The 13,540-nt window shown below is 54.1% G+C and overlaps 1 protein-coding gene across 1 annotated transcript in view; it reads right to left on the bottom strand.

The window, feature by feature from the left end:
* The window catches only part of CALN1 (calneuron 1), a gene marked incomplete at both ends in the record, with an annotated part of 119,049 nt that overhangs the window by 2,297 nt on the left and 103,212 nt on the right, over positions 1–13,540 (bottom strand). The window contains one exon of the mRNA XM_082294849.1: positions 4,021–4,174. Coding sequence (XP_082150975.1) covers positions 4,021–4,174 — 154 coding nt within the window. The remainder of the gene's footprint in view (positions 1–4,020; positions 4,175–13,540) is intronic.

Below are 13,540 nucleotides of genomic sequence, written 5' to 3'. Positions count from 1 at the left end.
TTAGGGAGGGTTGGAGTCATCCTGCTGCAGCCAGGGAATGTGAGTGGGGGCCTCGCTGTGTTCTGGGCAGGGAATGAAATCCCCTGCCAGCAGCTCTCCCAAATTCCTCACTCTCTGCTTGCACTGCTCTGCTCCTGGACTCCTTCCCTGGCTTTTATAGAGCACATGGGACCAAGGCTGTGGCTGCTGGGTTTGTGCACGGTGCCCTGGTGCTTTGAAAAGCTCGTTCCTGCCCAGCTGTAGTTATTTCTTGATGTACTTTTCTATTATTTCTGCACTTCGAAAGCACTCCCAGGCAGCAGAGAAACCACTGACACCACCAGCACTGCTGTCAGGGTGGGGCTGGTGATGGGAACAGCAGCCCAAGGCTGGGCAAGGCTTTATTGGGATGACGAACTCACCTCTTCACAGATGAAAGGAGTAAAATGTGCTCGGTGTTTGTGCGGAAATGTTCCTGAATGGAACAACTTCTCTGTTACAGAACAGAGCCTGAAGGCAGCAGGATGCAGGGAAGTCCCAGTTACTGCTCTTTACCCACCAAACAGCCAAATTGCCTACAGACAACCCCAGGGGAAAGGGGAATGTCTGTGGAGGGCCAGCCAGACCCTCTTGGTGCTGGCTGGGAATTACTCCAGCAAGGAGACAGGTACCAGTGCTCCCCTGCTCCCTTGAAATCCACAGGGAGGCAGAGGAGCTGGAATTCCTGACGTCCTGATTCCTGGAATTCTTCCCTATGTGCTGCCCTCTTGAACATGAAGTTCCATTTAACCCCCCTGCTTACTGGGGAGGGTTTGCTCTTGGTTCTCTCCTTTCCCTAAATCCATAATCTTTGAGCACGGGGTCTGTGCTTGTCCTGCTGGTTCCCATAGCTGGCATTGCCCCAGGGCTGCATGCCAACATTTGGGTGCCCGTGGGAGTTTTTGACACCCATGGAATACGCCAGGGGTTGGATGTAGAGCTGGTTCCTTGGACATGGGCAGAGCCTGAGGCCCCTCTGGAGGAATCCTCAACCCTTCCTAGGGGGAAGAGCAACCCAGAGGTTTCCAACACCCATCAGACCTCACGAGGCAAAGGCAAATCAAGGCCGGGCCATTCTTCATCTTCTCACCTGTCTCAGGACAGGCTGGTGAGGAGAGCTCCCTCGCTGGCACAGCGCACTGCCCCTAGAGCTGGTTAATGGGGTTAATGGGGCCAGGCTGTTTCCAGGTCACGATGCCCACAGTGGGTTTGGGAAGCGCTCCCAGCACGGGGAGCCTTCTCTCCTGCAGGAGAGCAGCTCCTCACAAGGACAGCAGCAGTGTATTCGTAGGGCCCTGCCCCAGCCCTGCCATGGGTGAGGGATGGCAGCTGCTCTGGCTGCCACCAGCGTTAGTTTTGGTTTAACAGGTCACTTTTTCATTGCCGAGCTGAGCTGAGTGGGGCAGGGAGGGCACAGAGGAGCTGCTGCTGCATCCCATGGATTTGAGGGTCAGGGATGAGGGTGGAAACCCCCTGGCAGGCAGCAGGGGAATGTCCAGGTGTGGAGAAGGGAATGTCCAGGTTCGGGGAAGGGAATGTCCAGGTGTAGAGAAGGGGATGTCCAGGTGTGGGGAAGGGGATGTCCAGGTGTGGAGAAGGGAATGTCCAGGTGTGGAGAAGGGGATGTCTCTGCCCACAGGAGGAGAAGTGCTTGGGGCTGGTCTGTGGTCCAAGAACACACCCAGAGGTGATGCTGAGTGAAGACCCCCATTTCACCAAGGTGCTCCTGGAAGTCTCTGCTGGATCTGCTCCCTTGGGAGATTCCCAAATCTCAGTGGAAACCATGGGGGCTCGTCTTGGCTTCATTCCTCCCCAGAACTAAAGGCCCTTCAGTGGGGTGGATGAGACATTAAATCCAGATGGGAGTTGAAAGAAATGCTTGAATTGCTGTTTGAGGAGTTGAACTGAGTTCTTTTAGGGTGCAATTCATCTCATCCCAAGGTAGCATCTAAATTAAACTCAAGGAACTCTACCCAAAAAGCATCTCCTTCACTGCACTAATTAGAAGTGAGTGAGTGACCCCCAGGGAGATGCCCCAGGACAGCTGACAGCTGTCCCTTAGTGCCACCATCCCTGGCATTTCTGGGTAATTCCTGCTTTTGGTAATTCCTGCATTTGGTAATTCCTGCTTTTGAGTCCTGTAGGGATCCTGGTCTTTGAGAACTGGGGGCTCTGAGGGCACCAGTGGTCATTCCTGGCCAGCCTGGAGAGCTGCAGGGCCACAGCCTGTTCTTTCCTGGCAGAAATGCTCCTGCCAGAGCTGTCACAGACCACAACTGTCCCCTTCCACTGGGACCTGCAGCAAAACTCTGCCCCGTTGTTGACAGTTCAGCTGAGCTTTACTCCCTGCTGGATTTCTGTGTGTGTTCCCAACATCTAAAAAGAGTCTGTTTTGCTTCTAGGTTCTGCCTGGCACCAGCAATGCCAAAACATCCCACGAGAAAAGCTGTGCCTGCTGCACTTTTGGAAACTGGAGCTTCCAAAATGAGATGCTGAGCATTTGGGGCACAGGCTTTTTCTGGGATGGTTCACAAGCTCCCAACACCCGGCGGCAGCGACAGCTGGCTCCTGCCCCCGGGGACCAGCGGGGCAGCGGGCACCAACAGCTCCAGGCAGGGAGCACACGTCTCCTCCTCCCTGCTCTCCTCCTCCCCAGGAGGAACGCAAAGATTGTTGCTTGGCCTGATTCAGAGAGTGCTGCTGCTGCTGCCTCCCTCCTGCAGGCTTTTTAAAATTCAGCTGTGCTCGTCTCCAGCGTCTCTGCAGTGTTGAACAGAGGGTGAGGGTGCTGGGGGGAGCTGCTGCAGCCCATTCATCAGCCAGCCTAAGGACTGGCCTGCATCTCCATCCTCTGCTTTGTCTGTGGCTCTGCCTGGTGCCCTTTCAGAGCTGTTTGACCCTGCAGAGGTCAGAATTCCCCACATGGTCTGTGTGAAGTGGGATTTCTGGCGTGGGAGGCACAGTGGCTCTACCAAGGTGATGGGCTCAAGCTCTGAGCTTCTCTGTTCTGTTTCCCTGGGCTCTTCTGCACTTGAGGGGATTTCATGAAATCATGGAACGGTCTGGTTGGAAAAGAACTTAAAAACCATCTCATTCCATGGGCAGGGACACCTTTCACTGTCCCAGGCTGCTCCAAGTCCCGTCCAGCCTGGCCTTGGACACTGCCAGGGATCCAGGGGCAGCCACAGCTTGGATAACAAAGACCTGTTTGGTTGTTCCAAGCAGCAAAACTTTGGAGCAGCACAAGTTCCTCTGGCCAAGGAAATGAAAATGCTGCTTCTGAGGTGGATTAAAATGGGGAATGTCCTTGCCTGTGTCAGCTCTGTACAAGTGCAAAATCCACTGTAGATCCCAGTTCTGATCCCAATTCCTGATCCCCTATGGCTCTGCTGAGGGAAGGAAATGTTTCCCCCTCTCTGGCTGCCTCTGAGCACTGCTCAGCCCTTGAGTTTTCACTCTCACATGTTGAAAAGAGCTGTCCTGGCTGAGGCAGGTCCTGGCAGTTCAGAACAAAAGGTGCCCAGGGCTGCAGGGCACAGAGGCACCACCTCTGCTCACTGCTGGTGTCACAGTGCAGGACAGGACTCATCCCAGCTATTCCCTGGGAGCCTTTTTGGGATTTGAACAGAAAACTGGAGGAGCCCAACACGGCTTGGTAGGGCCTGCCAGTGCCAAGAAAGTCTTTCCATGGTGGGATGAGAGAAATAAAGGTGTTTCTGCAGGGAAATTCAGCCTGGCTTAGACACTCAGCACTTCCCTCTGCCTGCATCCCAGCAGGGAGAGGGCAGAGCCTGCACAATGTCACCCTTGTGCCTGGAACAGGACTGGCTTTGCTGAGGGATGGAGGAAGGCTGAGGGCAGCTGTGGAGCTCTCCATGGGTCCTTGCTCCTCTCACTCCAAAATACCTCCCTGCCAACTCCATGCACCCCTGTCCACATCAGGGCGAGTTTTACAGACACAGGAAGAGGAAAACTGTGAAACCCCAGGACTTTCTCTCTCACCTTCAAACTCAGTCTGGCAGTTGCCAGAGTTCTCGTTCAAGCTCTCCTCCTCATTGATGATGATGTTCTCGATGTCCTTCATGGTGAGGTGGTCGCGGAAGGCGTGGTACAGGATGTGCTTCAGCTCCTCCAGCGTTATCCTCTGCATGTCAAACTGTGGGAGAGAGCCCAGTTACACCCAGGGATGGGGCTCGGGCATGAGGGCAAGGCCACAATCCCCAGCTTGTGTTCTATCAGCCTCATTTCAACAGCTCGGAGTGGGTTTTGCTCTTTGGGGTTGGTTTCACTCCAGCAGTGAATGCTGTAAATGGGTGTTGCCCCTGCCAGCTCCCTTTGGCTGGCGGAGCAGCAGAGAAGCCCAGCCCTGTGCCAGGGATGGCCTCCCAGGCTGGAGAGGCAGCAGTGCAGTCCATCCCAACACAGAGAAAACCCCAAGGCATTCCCCTGGTAGCTCTTAACACCTTCCATGCGCCACAACCCTATTTGTGCCCCCTTTTTTACCTTCCTAACCCCCAGCTGTGCCAGGGTGGGAGGAACAAGCAGAGGACACTTCCCTCTGAGCTCACTTCTGTTGTGAATCCAGTAGAAAACGCTGTTCTTACACCAACCAAGCGCTAAACCCACACTTCCTGCTGAACATGAACAGTTTGCCGCAGAAGGACGCTGCACACGTGCAGTTTGTGGTATTAATTAATCCCTGCTAATGGTGCAGCAGAGAGGACACTCACCCTGGCTGCTGTCAGGGCCAGGGGAGCAGAGGAGCCTCTCTGAGTTTAGTCAAGAAGGACTGAAACATTCCAAGTCATGATGAGGGTTTCTGTGTGCTGCAGGTGCTCCTCCTCTGTCCAGGCCCTCGAACTGAGGCCTCACAGCCCCGAAAGGGTTTGTGCACAGCAATCAGGGCTCTCCAGGGCTCCTCCACCCCATCTGAGGCACCACCCACCCTCAGGACACCCAGAAAGGCCAAACCCCTCCAGCTCAATGCCCCAGTGGAGGGAGGGTGGTGCCAACTCACAGCTTCTTCTGCCCTGGGAGAGTGGGGCTCAGCAGGAAATTCCCATTCCTTCCCCAGCCTGAGGAGAGCAGGACAAACCAGGCAGGACAGGACACAGGGAATGGCTCCCCACTGCCAGAGGGCAGGGCTGGATGGGATATTGGGAAGGAATTGTTCCCTGGGAGGGTGGGCAGGCCCTGGCACAGGGTGCCCAGAGCAGCTGGGGCTGCCCCTGGATCCCTGGCAGTGTCCAAGGCCAGGCTGGACACTGGGGCTGGGAGCAGCCTGGGACAGTGGGAGGTGTCCCTGCCCATGGCAGGGGTGGCACTGGATGGGCTTTGAGGTCCCTTCAACCCCAAGCCTTTCTGTGATTCTGATTCCCTGAGGGCAGCAAAACCAAACCCACAAACTACAGCAGACCCCACATTTGTACTGGCCTCAGAGAATCGTCCCTGAGCCAGGAACGGGAAGAGAATTCCAGCAGAGGTGGAACATCAGCCCTGTTGAGGTGGAATGGGGTCAGCAGGTGCTGAGGGGCTGCTCCTGCAGGTGGGAAGTGAGCACGGGGATGGAATTATGGGTTTGCCACATGGACGGAGTCAGGAAGGTGTTGGGGCTCAGTTTCAGGTTGGAGTTTCCCAGGATGAAGACTCCAAAGGAATGCAGGGTGGGGTGCTGGGTGGGAAATCCTTGGATCTACCTCCATGGAATCAGCACTGCAGGAAGCCACCCAGGAGAGCTGGGACCCCTGGGCAGCTTCACCGCCCCCTGCACACCTCCAGCAACACCCCCAGCGCTGCTGCGAGGCAACCAGAGGAATTCTCCCGGACTTCCACACCTTCAGTTGCCAGGAGAAACGCTTTTTGTCTGGAACAGGATGTGAAGAGCACAGCTGCTCCCTTTCCAACACTACAGAAGCAGAGCAGGGCTGGTGAGATTTGTTTGTGCACGACAAAGCAGGGTGGGAATTGGTGATTAAATCCCAGGGGGATCTGCAGCCCAGCTTTGAGTGGGGCACCAAGGAGCCACCGGTGACAATGGGGTGCTCGCTATTTTTAGCTGAGTCCCAGAGGAACAAGGGCAGCAGAAACACCAAACCCAGCAGCCCTGCTGTTCACAGAAATGCTTTTCAGCTGGACAGACCCAGGAACTTGGTCTTTGGTCCCTGCTCTCCACTTCCCAGCCCATTCCCTGCAGCAGGGTTGGGGTTGGTGCAGGAAATGAGTGAAGGGAGTTGGAGGAATCGGTGTTTCTGTGCATGCTGGATAAAAGCAGGTGGGTGTGTGCAGATCTGCCTCACACACAGGGATATGTGTGAATATTGCAGAGCCCAGATGAAGCAAAGGGCACTCAGTTTTCTTCCTTAACCCCTTGGAGGATCAATGATTTTGCGTCTGTGCAATGCGCAGTGGTGAGGAAAGAAAACCTCAGGCTGAGCAGCTCCAAGGTGATGGGAATCCCAGAGCTGGTGGGGTGGGAAGGACCTCAAAGCCCATCCAGTGCCACCCCTGCCATGGGCAGGGACATCTCCCACTGTCCCAGGCTGCTCCCAGCCCCAATGTCCAGCCTGGCCTTGGCCACTGCCAGGGATCCAGGGGCAGCCCCAGCTGCTCTGGGCACTCTGTGCCAGGGCCTGCCCACCCTCCCAGGGAACAATTCCTGCCCAATATCCCATCCAGCCCTGCCCTCTGGCACTGGGAAGCCATTCCCTGTGTCCTGTCCCTCCAGTTCCTGATGCAGGGTCCCTCTCTGCCCTCCCTCTGAGGTCTCCACAGAACCTCCTCCTGCCCAGGCTGCAGAGGCCCAGCTCTCTCAGCCCCTCAAAGCCTTTGCTGCTCTCCCTCTCCCAGCATTGCCACTAAACAGTTTTAGCAGAGCCTTCTGTGCTCCTGCCTCTGCTCCAAGCTGGAGCAGAAACACAACTGTGGGATCAGCTCATCTTCAAATGGTGCCAGCATTCATGACTTGAGGGGTTTGGGGTCTTCAGTACCAGTTAAAATCTGTCTGGAGGGAAGGAATTGTTCTCTTGACAAATGCTCAGCTGCTGCTGCATCTCCAGCTCTGGCTTTTAAATGTTATGCTAATAGAGAGAGAAATTATCTTTTGTTATTGTTTTGTTGTCATTTGTGTCTTTTAGGAAGTGGAACAATCTCAGATGGGATTCAAAACCACCCTCGTTGGCTCATAGGAGTTGGACTCAGTGATCTTTGGGGTCCCTTCCAATTCACTCAGAACATTCTGTGAAGCTGTGAATTTATGCAGTGATTTTTGGTCTCTTGGCAGGAGTGCGGTCCTTGCTCCTGCTTTGCTCCTTGCAGGACACCCGTCCCCCTGAGCTCTGTGTCACCCTGGCAGCGTGTCCAGGATGGCTCCAGCTCGGGGCAGGCAGGGACAGGCTCTGCTTGGGCTCCCAAATAATTCCTATTATCCCTGCTCTCCAACCCGGCAATTTCCCTGATTCACTTTTCAATTACGCCGGGTTTTATTGTGCTAATGACAGCAACCAGGGAGCAACTCTTAACTTTTATTGACTCCACAGAGAGGAAAACAGGGACTGTGGCAAGCTGGAAATTTTCTATAGGATTTATAATTAGGAGAAATCAATGGAGCTGCTCGTGAGCCTTGGAGCAATTCGCCAGAAGCAGTGGAACACAAACTGAGGCTCAGACTCCAGGTGCTGCTGGGAGTGGGAACTGTGGAGAGCACCAGGAACCGGGCACTGCAGCTCCCGAGGGACCCCTGCAGCTGGAGGATGTTGTCCCATGAGACACCCAGAAGGAAAAGTGGACCTGATCCAATCCAGTCCTTCTTGACTTAAAATTCCTGCAGGGAATGAATCCCTACCAGTTCCTTGAGCCTCCCTAATCCAAGTTTCCCAGGTTTGTGTCTGCCTTGCCTGCAGAGCCCCATTCCCAGATACTTCTGTCCCCTGCCTGGCCTGGGCTCCTCTGCTCCATGCAGGAACAGCCCAGTGGGAAGGGCTTGTTCCTTGAAGGACTTAAATGCTGGAATAGCACTTCTGATCATTTCATTCCATTTCATGGCAGCTCTGCTTTAAACAAAAGAGTGGGAGGCTCCTCCCTGCAATCCCAGGGTGGCCCTGCTGCCCTGCAGGTGGGTGAGGCCGGGGGACCCTGCAGTGACAGGAGCAGGGCCACGCTGGGGACCCACAAGGCCTTTTAAAGCCACTTTGCTCAACAAGAGGTGGGACAGGCTGCTCTGGCAGGGAGGGTTTAGCTGGGGGAGCTCTTAGACCCAGGTTTCCCACAAAAACCACCTGGAAAGGTCGGCTGGGGCTGGTGAGGGCTCCAGGTGGAGCAGGATTTTGCCTCATGTTCTGAAAATTAATTCTGCAACCCCAAAAGCTTCAGGGAATCATTTAGGCTGGACAATATCCTTGAGTCCAACCACAGGTCTGACCCCAATCCCAGCACTAACCCTGGCCCAAAGCACCACACCTGCACTGACCCCAATCCCAGCACTACCCACATCCCAAAGCACCACACCTGCACTGACCCCAATCCCAGCACTACCCACATCCCAAAGCACCACCACGTCCCTGTTTCACTGATTTCTCGTTTGGGGCAGCCCCTGACAATCTCTGAGTGACAGACAAGGCCTTTGTTTTTGCCCTCAGACCTTTTGCGTGCCCTCAACACCCCCAGGGCAGTTTAGAGGGGCTCTGCCCACGCTGCCAGAACAGGGGTGTGACCCCAAAAGTGCCCGGAGTCTGCAGAGCAGCTGGGCTTTGTGCACGTGTGGATGTACTTGTGTGGAGAAATGTATTGCCTTTATTATTACTATTATTGTTGTTATTGTCATTGTTGTTATTACCACTGTTAGTATTGTTGTTGTTGTTGTAACACTATATTCTTATTGTTACTTACTTTGTTTTTGTTATTGTTAGTATTGTTACTTTATTATTGTTATTTATTTATTTATTATTATTATTATTATCATTGTTACTTAGAGGGATGGAGCAGCTCTCCTGGGAGGAAATGTTGGGACAACTGGGGTTGTTCAGTCTGAAGAAGAGAAGATTTGGGGTGACCTCATTGTGGCCTTCCAGGACCTGAAGGAGCCGACAAAGAAGATGGAGAGACACTTGGGACAAGGGCTGGAGGGACAGGACACAGGGAATGGCTTCCCACTGACAGAGGGTGGCAATGGATGGGATATGGGGAAGGAATTGTTCCCTGGCAGGGTGGGCAGGCCCTGGCACAGGGTGCCCAGAGCAGCTGGGGCTGCCCCTGGATCCCTGGCAGTGGCCAAGGCCAGGCTGGACATTGGGGCTGGAGCAGCCTGGGACAGTGGAAGGTGTCCCTGCGGGTCCCTTCACACACCCCACAGCCCACCAAGGATCTTCAAGGAATATCCCTGGGATTCCCCTGGCTCTACCAGAGGCACTGGGGTCTGTGGGTTACAAACTGCTCTGGGCAGGGCTCCAAACACGCTCCTCTGCTGCCAGGGACAGGAGGGGATTTTGTGGCTGTCCTGTGCAGGGCCAGGAGTTGATCCTTGGGGGTCCCTTCCCACTAAGGATATTCCATAATACTCAGTGTGGATTTAGAGCATCCCTTAAAGCTGCTGGCTCCGTGACTGCTGGGACAGGGCTGGTGAGGCCTCCAGGTGCCTGACAGGAACCCATGGCAACACATTTGGCTCTGGGGATGGGAAATGCTGCTGGGGCTGGGCTGCAAAGAAACCCTTTTCCATCCAAAAATTAACCTGGAGATGTAATTCCTTCTGCTGGTATCACCCCCTGGTGAGGCTGGTCCCATCCTTTACCAGACCCAGACTAACTCAGGAGCGATGATTTAAGCAGGGGACTGGGTCTTTGGTTGTGCCTCTCCACTTCCCAGCTGGGATCTAATGGTTCTTAAACTGGGCTAAGAGAAATAGGGCCCCTGACAGGCCCCACCTCCACGGCAAACACAGCAGGGATATCAATCCTGGCCCCACTCAATTAACTTGGAATAGTTTAGTAAACCACGGAGAAGTGGTGGTTTGGTTTATTTTTCAATTAGAGAATGCTCTGAGGCTGCAGCACAAATTAACAGGCCCCAACAATTTCTGCAGCCTGGGTTTAGAGCCTAGAGCTGATCCTAATCAAAGGGAATCGCTAACAAGGGCTGCACCATCCTGACCTCCCATGCCAGGCCTGGGGGTGCCTCTGGGGAAGCAAACTCCTCACTTTTAGCTGGGGCTAAAGCTGGGAATTCCCATTGGGCACCAACCATCTTCTGCCTCCTGCACAGACCTGGAGTTCTCCTGGATCCCTGTCCCCGGGTAAATCCAGCAGTGGGCTGAGGTAAAACCTGCTCTGTGGGGATGTCTGTGGATCCCACTGCAGGCCCGGGATTTCAGGCTGACCTATTCCCCCTTTGCTCAGTCAACAGGAGCACAACAAGGGGGTTTGGGGGCTGGTCACTGTGTGGGCTGTGCCAAAACTCCAGATATTCCAAGGGAAAAAATCCTTCAGTCTTTGCCCCACAAGATGCTCCTCCATCAGGGGAGGGCAGGGGGTCTGCACTCCAGGGGGACCCTCAGGGGCAGCGGCTGCTGGGTCTGGGAATGCTGGAATTCCTGCTCCAGGGAGCAGTGAGGATGTGGGGGCAGCTCTCTGTGTGCCAGGGGAGGCTCGAGCCACGCCAGGTGCCCGGGCACAGCTGCACAGACAGCAGCGGTGGCAGTAATGACAAACCTGGCAGCACGGGGGGATTATGGAGTGAGGGGAAGCCAAGGCCTTGCAAAAATAACCTCCCCTGTCTGCTTCACCAGGCAGATTGAGCCCGACCCTTGGCCTCCTCCCCATTTTTCACAGGCTGCTGCAGGATCCCTGCCCCCAGAAATGACCTTTGAGCTGCTCCTGAGTGGGATGAGGCAGCAGAAACCCGAGTGCGGTGAATGAATGGGCCCTGCTGCTGCTGTCTTCTGAAAGCCCTCAGCCAAAGGAAACCCATTTTTTTACTTAACAGCTACAAATGTTTTGAGAACGCCGGGAGAAGTGGATTAGAAGGTGAGACCTGCTCCTGAACTGCACAATCATTAACAAAGGCTTTACAAGGCAGACCCAGAGCTGCTGTGGGGGACTTGAGTCTTCCTTGGCACTGCTGACAGTGGTGAACAAAAACCAGTGACAATGAGGCAGCAATGAAAGCTTCTAACCCTGCTGTGCAGCACCAGACAGAGCCAAGACAGACTCATGGCATCCCAGAATGAGTTGGGATGGACCTCAAAGCTTATCCCTGCCATGGGAAACCTTCTACTGTCCCACATTGCTCCAAGCTCAACCTGGCCTTGGGCACTGCCAGGGATCCAGGGGCAGCCACAGCTGCTCCAGGCACCCTGTGCCAGGGCCTGCCCACCCTCTAAAGCAAAAGGGAAAAGAGAAAAAAACCCGAAGTTTTTATTCTCTACTTCCCTCAGCAAGTGATGTTCAGCCACTTCCCAGGAAGGACTCCGGCCCCTGGAGTGGCTGCCCCAAAGGCAAGCATTGGAAATAACAAATTGCCCCTTTCCTCCCCATTTTCTTAGTTTTTACATCTGAGCTGACATCTCATGGTCTGGAATACCCCAGGACCTCAGGACTGGCACCTTCGCATTTGCAAGACATGAAATATTAAAAAGACCATTTTTTTTTCACAGTGAGAAATTCACCTAAAACAGGAGAAATTCATCTGTGCAGGGAAAGGTCATGATTTGTCAAACTGGCACTTTCTCAGGAGAAGGAAGAAATAACAAATTTGAAATGCCAGAAGCTCCTGACGTTGCTAACGGGGCCCAGGAGCTGACAGAGAGGAGATGGAAATTGCCACCACCAGTGTGTCCCAGTGCCCCCAGCAGCTGCACAGCCAAGGCACACAAACAACACATTTGGGGCTATTTTTCCAACTTGCCCCCAGGCTGTAGAAACCAGGGTTTCTCTAAAGGCCATCCCATCTGACCCCAAAGCCCCTGGCTCCCACGATCACGCTGAGGTGACAATGGAGCTCCCCTGGTGCCTGTCATGGATCTCCTGACAAGTCAAGAGCCCTGAGGGAAGTCAGTGAATCTCAAATTCAGCTGGAGACAGAAACACAAAGGAAAACCCCTCCCCTGCTGCAGTTCAGTTTAGCAGTTCCAGAGCAGAGGATGTGAAAAATTGGTGCTGGTGCACCAAGGCTCAGAGGATGGGAAGGAAGGACAGAAATGATTTGAGTATTTTGAATTTGTGTCTCTCTGTCACCTTGTGCTGGGATGTGGATGGTCTTTTCTTATATTTGCATGTTGTAATTATTTTTGTATCACCTTTTGCTCTCCACATAGCAGCCACTGCTTGAAACCGGGATTAATTCAGCTGAAAACCACAACATCAAAACCAAAGCCTGGAGTATCTGCTCCATTATTCCAGTACTGGGAGCCCATGATTTTTTTCCTTGCCATGGTACAAACAAGGTGATCACTTCTGAAGTCCCCTCCAGCAAGTCACTTGGCATTTGTGAGCTCCTGGCAGCTACCAATAACTGAGAGAGAGCAGGAAATACAGATCAGCTGTCAGAGCTGAAAAATAAACTTCAGCAAAGCGATTTTAATGCCTGACTCAGTCTGCACCGAGGAGGGAGCACTGGCACCTCCACACTGGTGTAAACGAGCAGCTTTTGCTGCAGGAAAGCTCAGGAGACACAGGGGAAGCAGGAGCAGAGCTGGCTCCCAGCACGGAGCCCGGCACAGGAGATCCCACAGCAGAGTGCAGGTGAGATGTGGGAAGAGCTCACCTGAGAAACTCCTCCTGGGGACAAGCAGGGATGCTGCAGACTGGGAACAGATTTATGAGCTCTGCATGGGACACCCTGATTGTCTGGAGCCCACTGGGAATGCAGTGGGAACCCTCCCAGCACCAGCTGCTCCATCCCACCATCTACACCAGGACATGGGACAGGTGAACTCGAGTGGTGCCTCACAACAGAGGACACAGCAGATGGAGCAGGTCCTGTGGATTTTCCTTCCCTGCCTCATCTGAACTGCCCAATCATCAGATTTTGCTGTGCTGTATCATAATAAATAAATGCCTTTGGATTATCTTTTATCTCGGGGTATCTTTTATGGCAGATCTGACCATGAGTCTCTGGGGAGTTGAATGTAGAATCCTGGAATATCCTGAACTGGAAAGGACCCCCAGGGATCACCCAGCGCAGCCCCTGGCCCTGCCCAGACACCCCAACAACCCCACCCTGGGCATCCCTGGCAGCGCTGTCCCAATGCTCCTGGAGCTCTGGCAGCCTCGGGGCCGTGCCCATTCCCTGGGGAGCCTGGGCAGTGCCCAGCAGCCTCTGGGGGAAGAACCTTTCCCTGCTGCCCAGGCTGACCCAGCTGGGGACTGTCACCAAGTCAGGAGAGCTCAGCCACGTCCCAGCCCTGAGCTCCCACCTGGGAACAGCCACGTCATGGGAGAGAGCTCTGCCCCAGGCCTGTGACATCAGGCTGCTAATTGCACTTCAGTTCTGCATGAATTAGAGAAATATTTAGCTCAGTGACACTTGAGGG

This window comes from Coloeus monedula (assembly GCF_965178545.1).
Source record: "Coloeus monedula genome assembly, chromosome: 20".
NCBI lineage: Eukaryota > Metazoa > Chordata > Aves > Passeriformes > Corvidae > Coloeus > Coloeus monedula.
The sequence above is the reverse complement of the archived record's forward strand: the minus strand, read 5'-3'. Positions and strand labels throughout refer to the sequence as shown.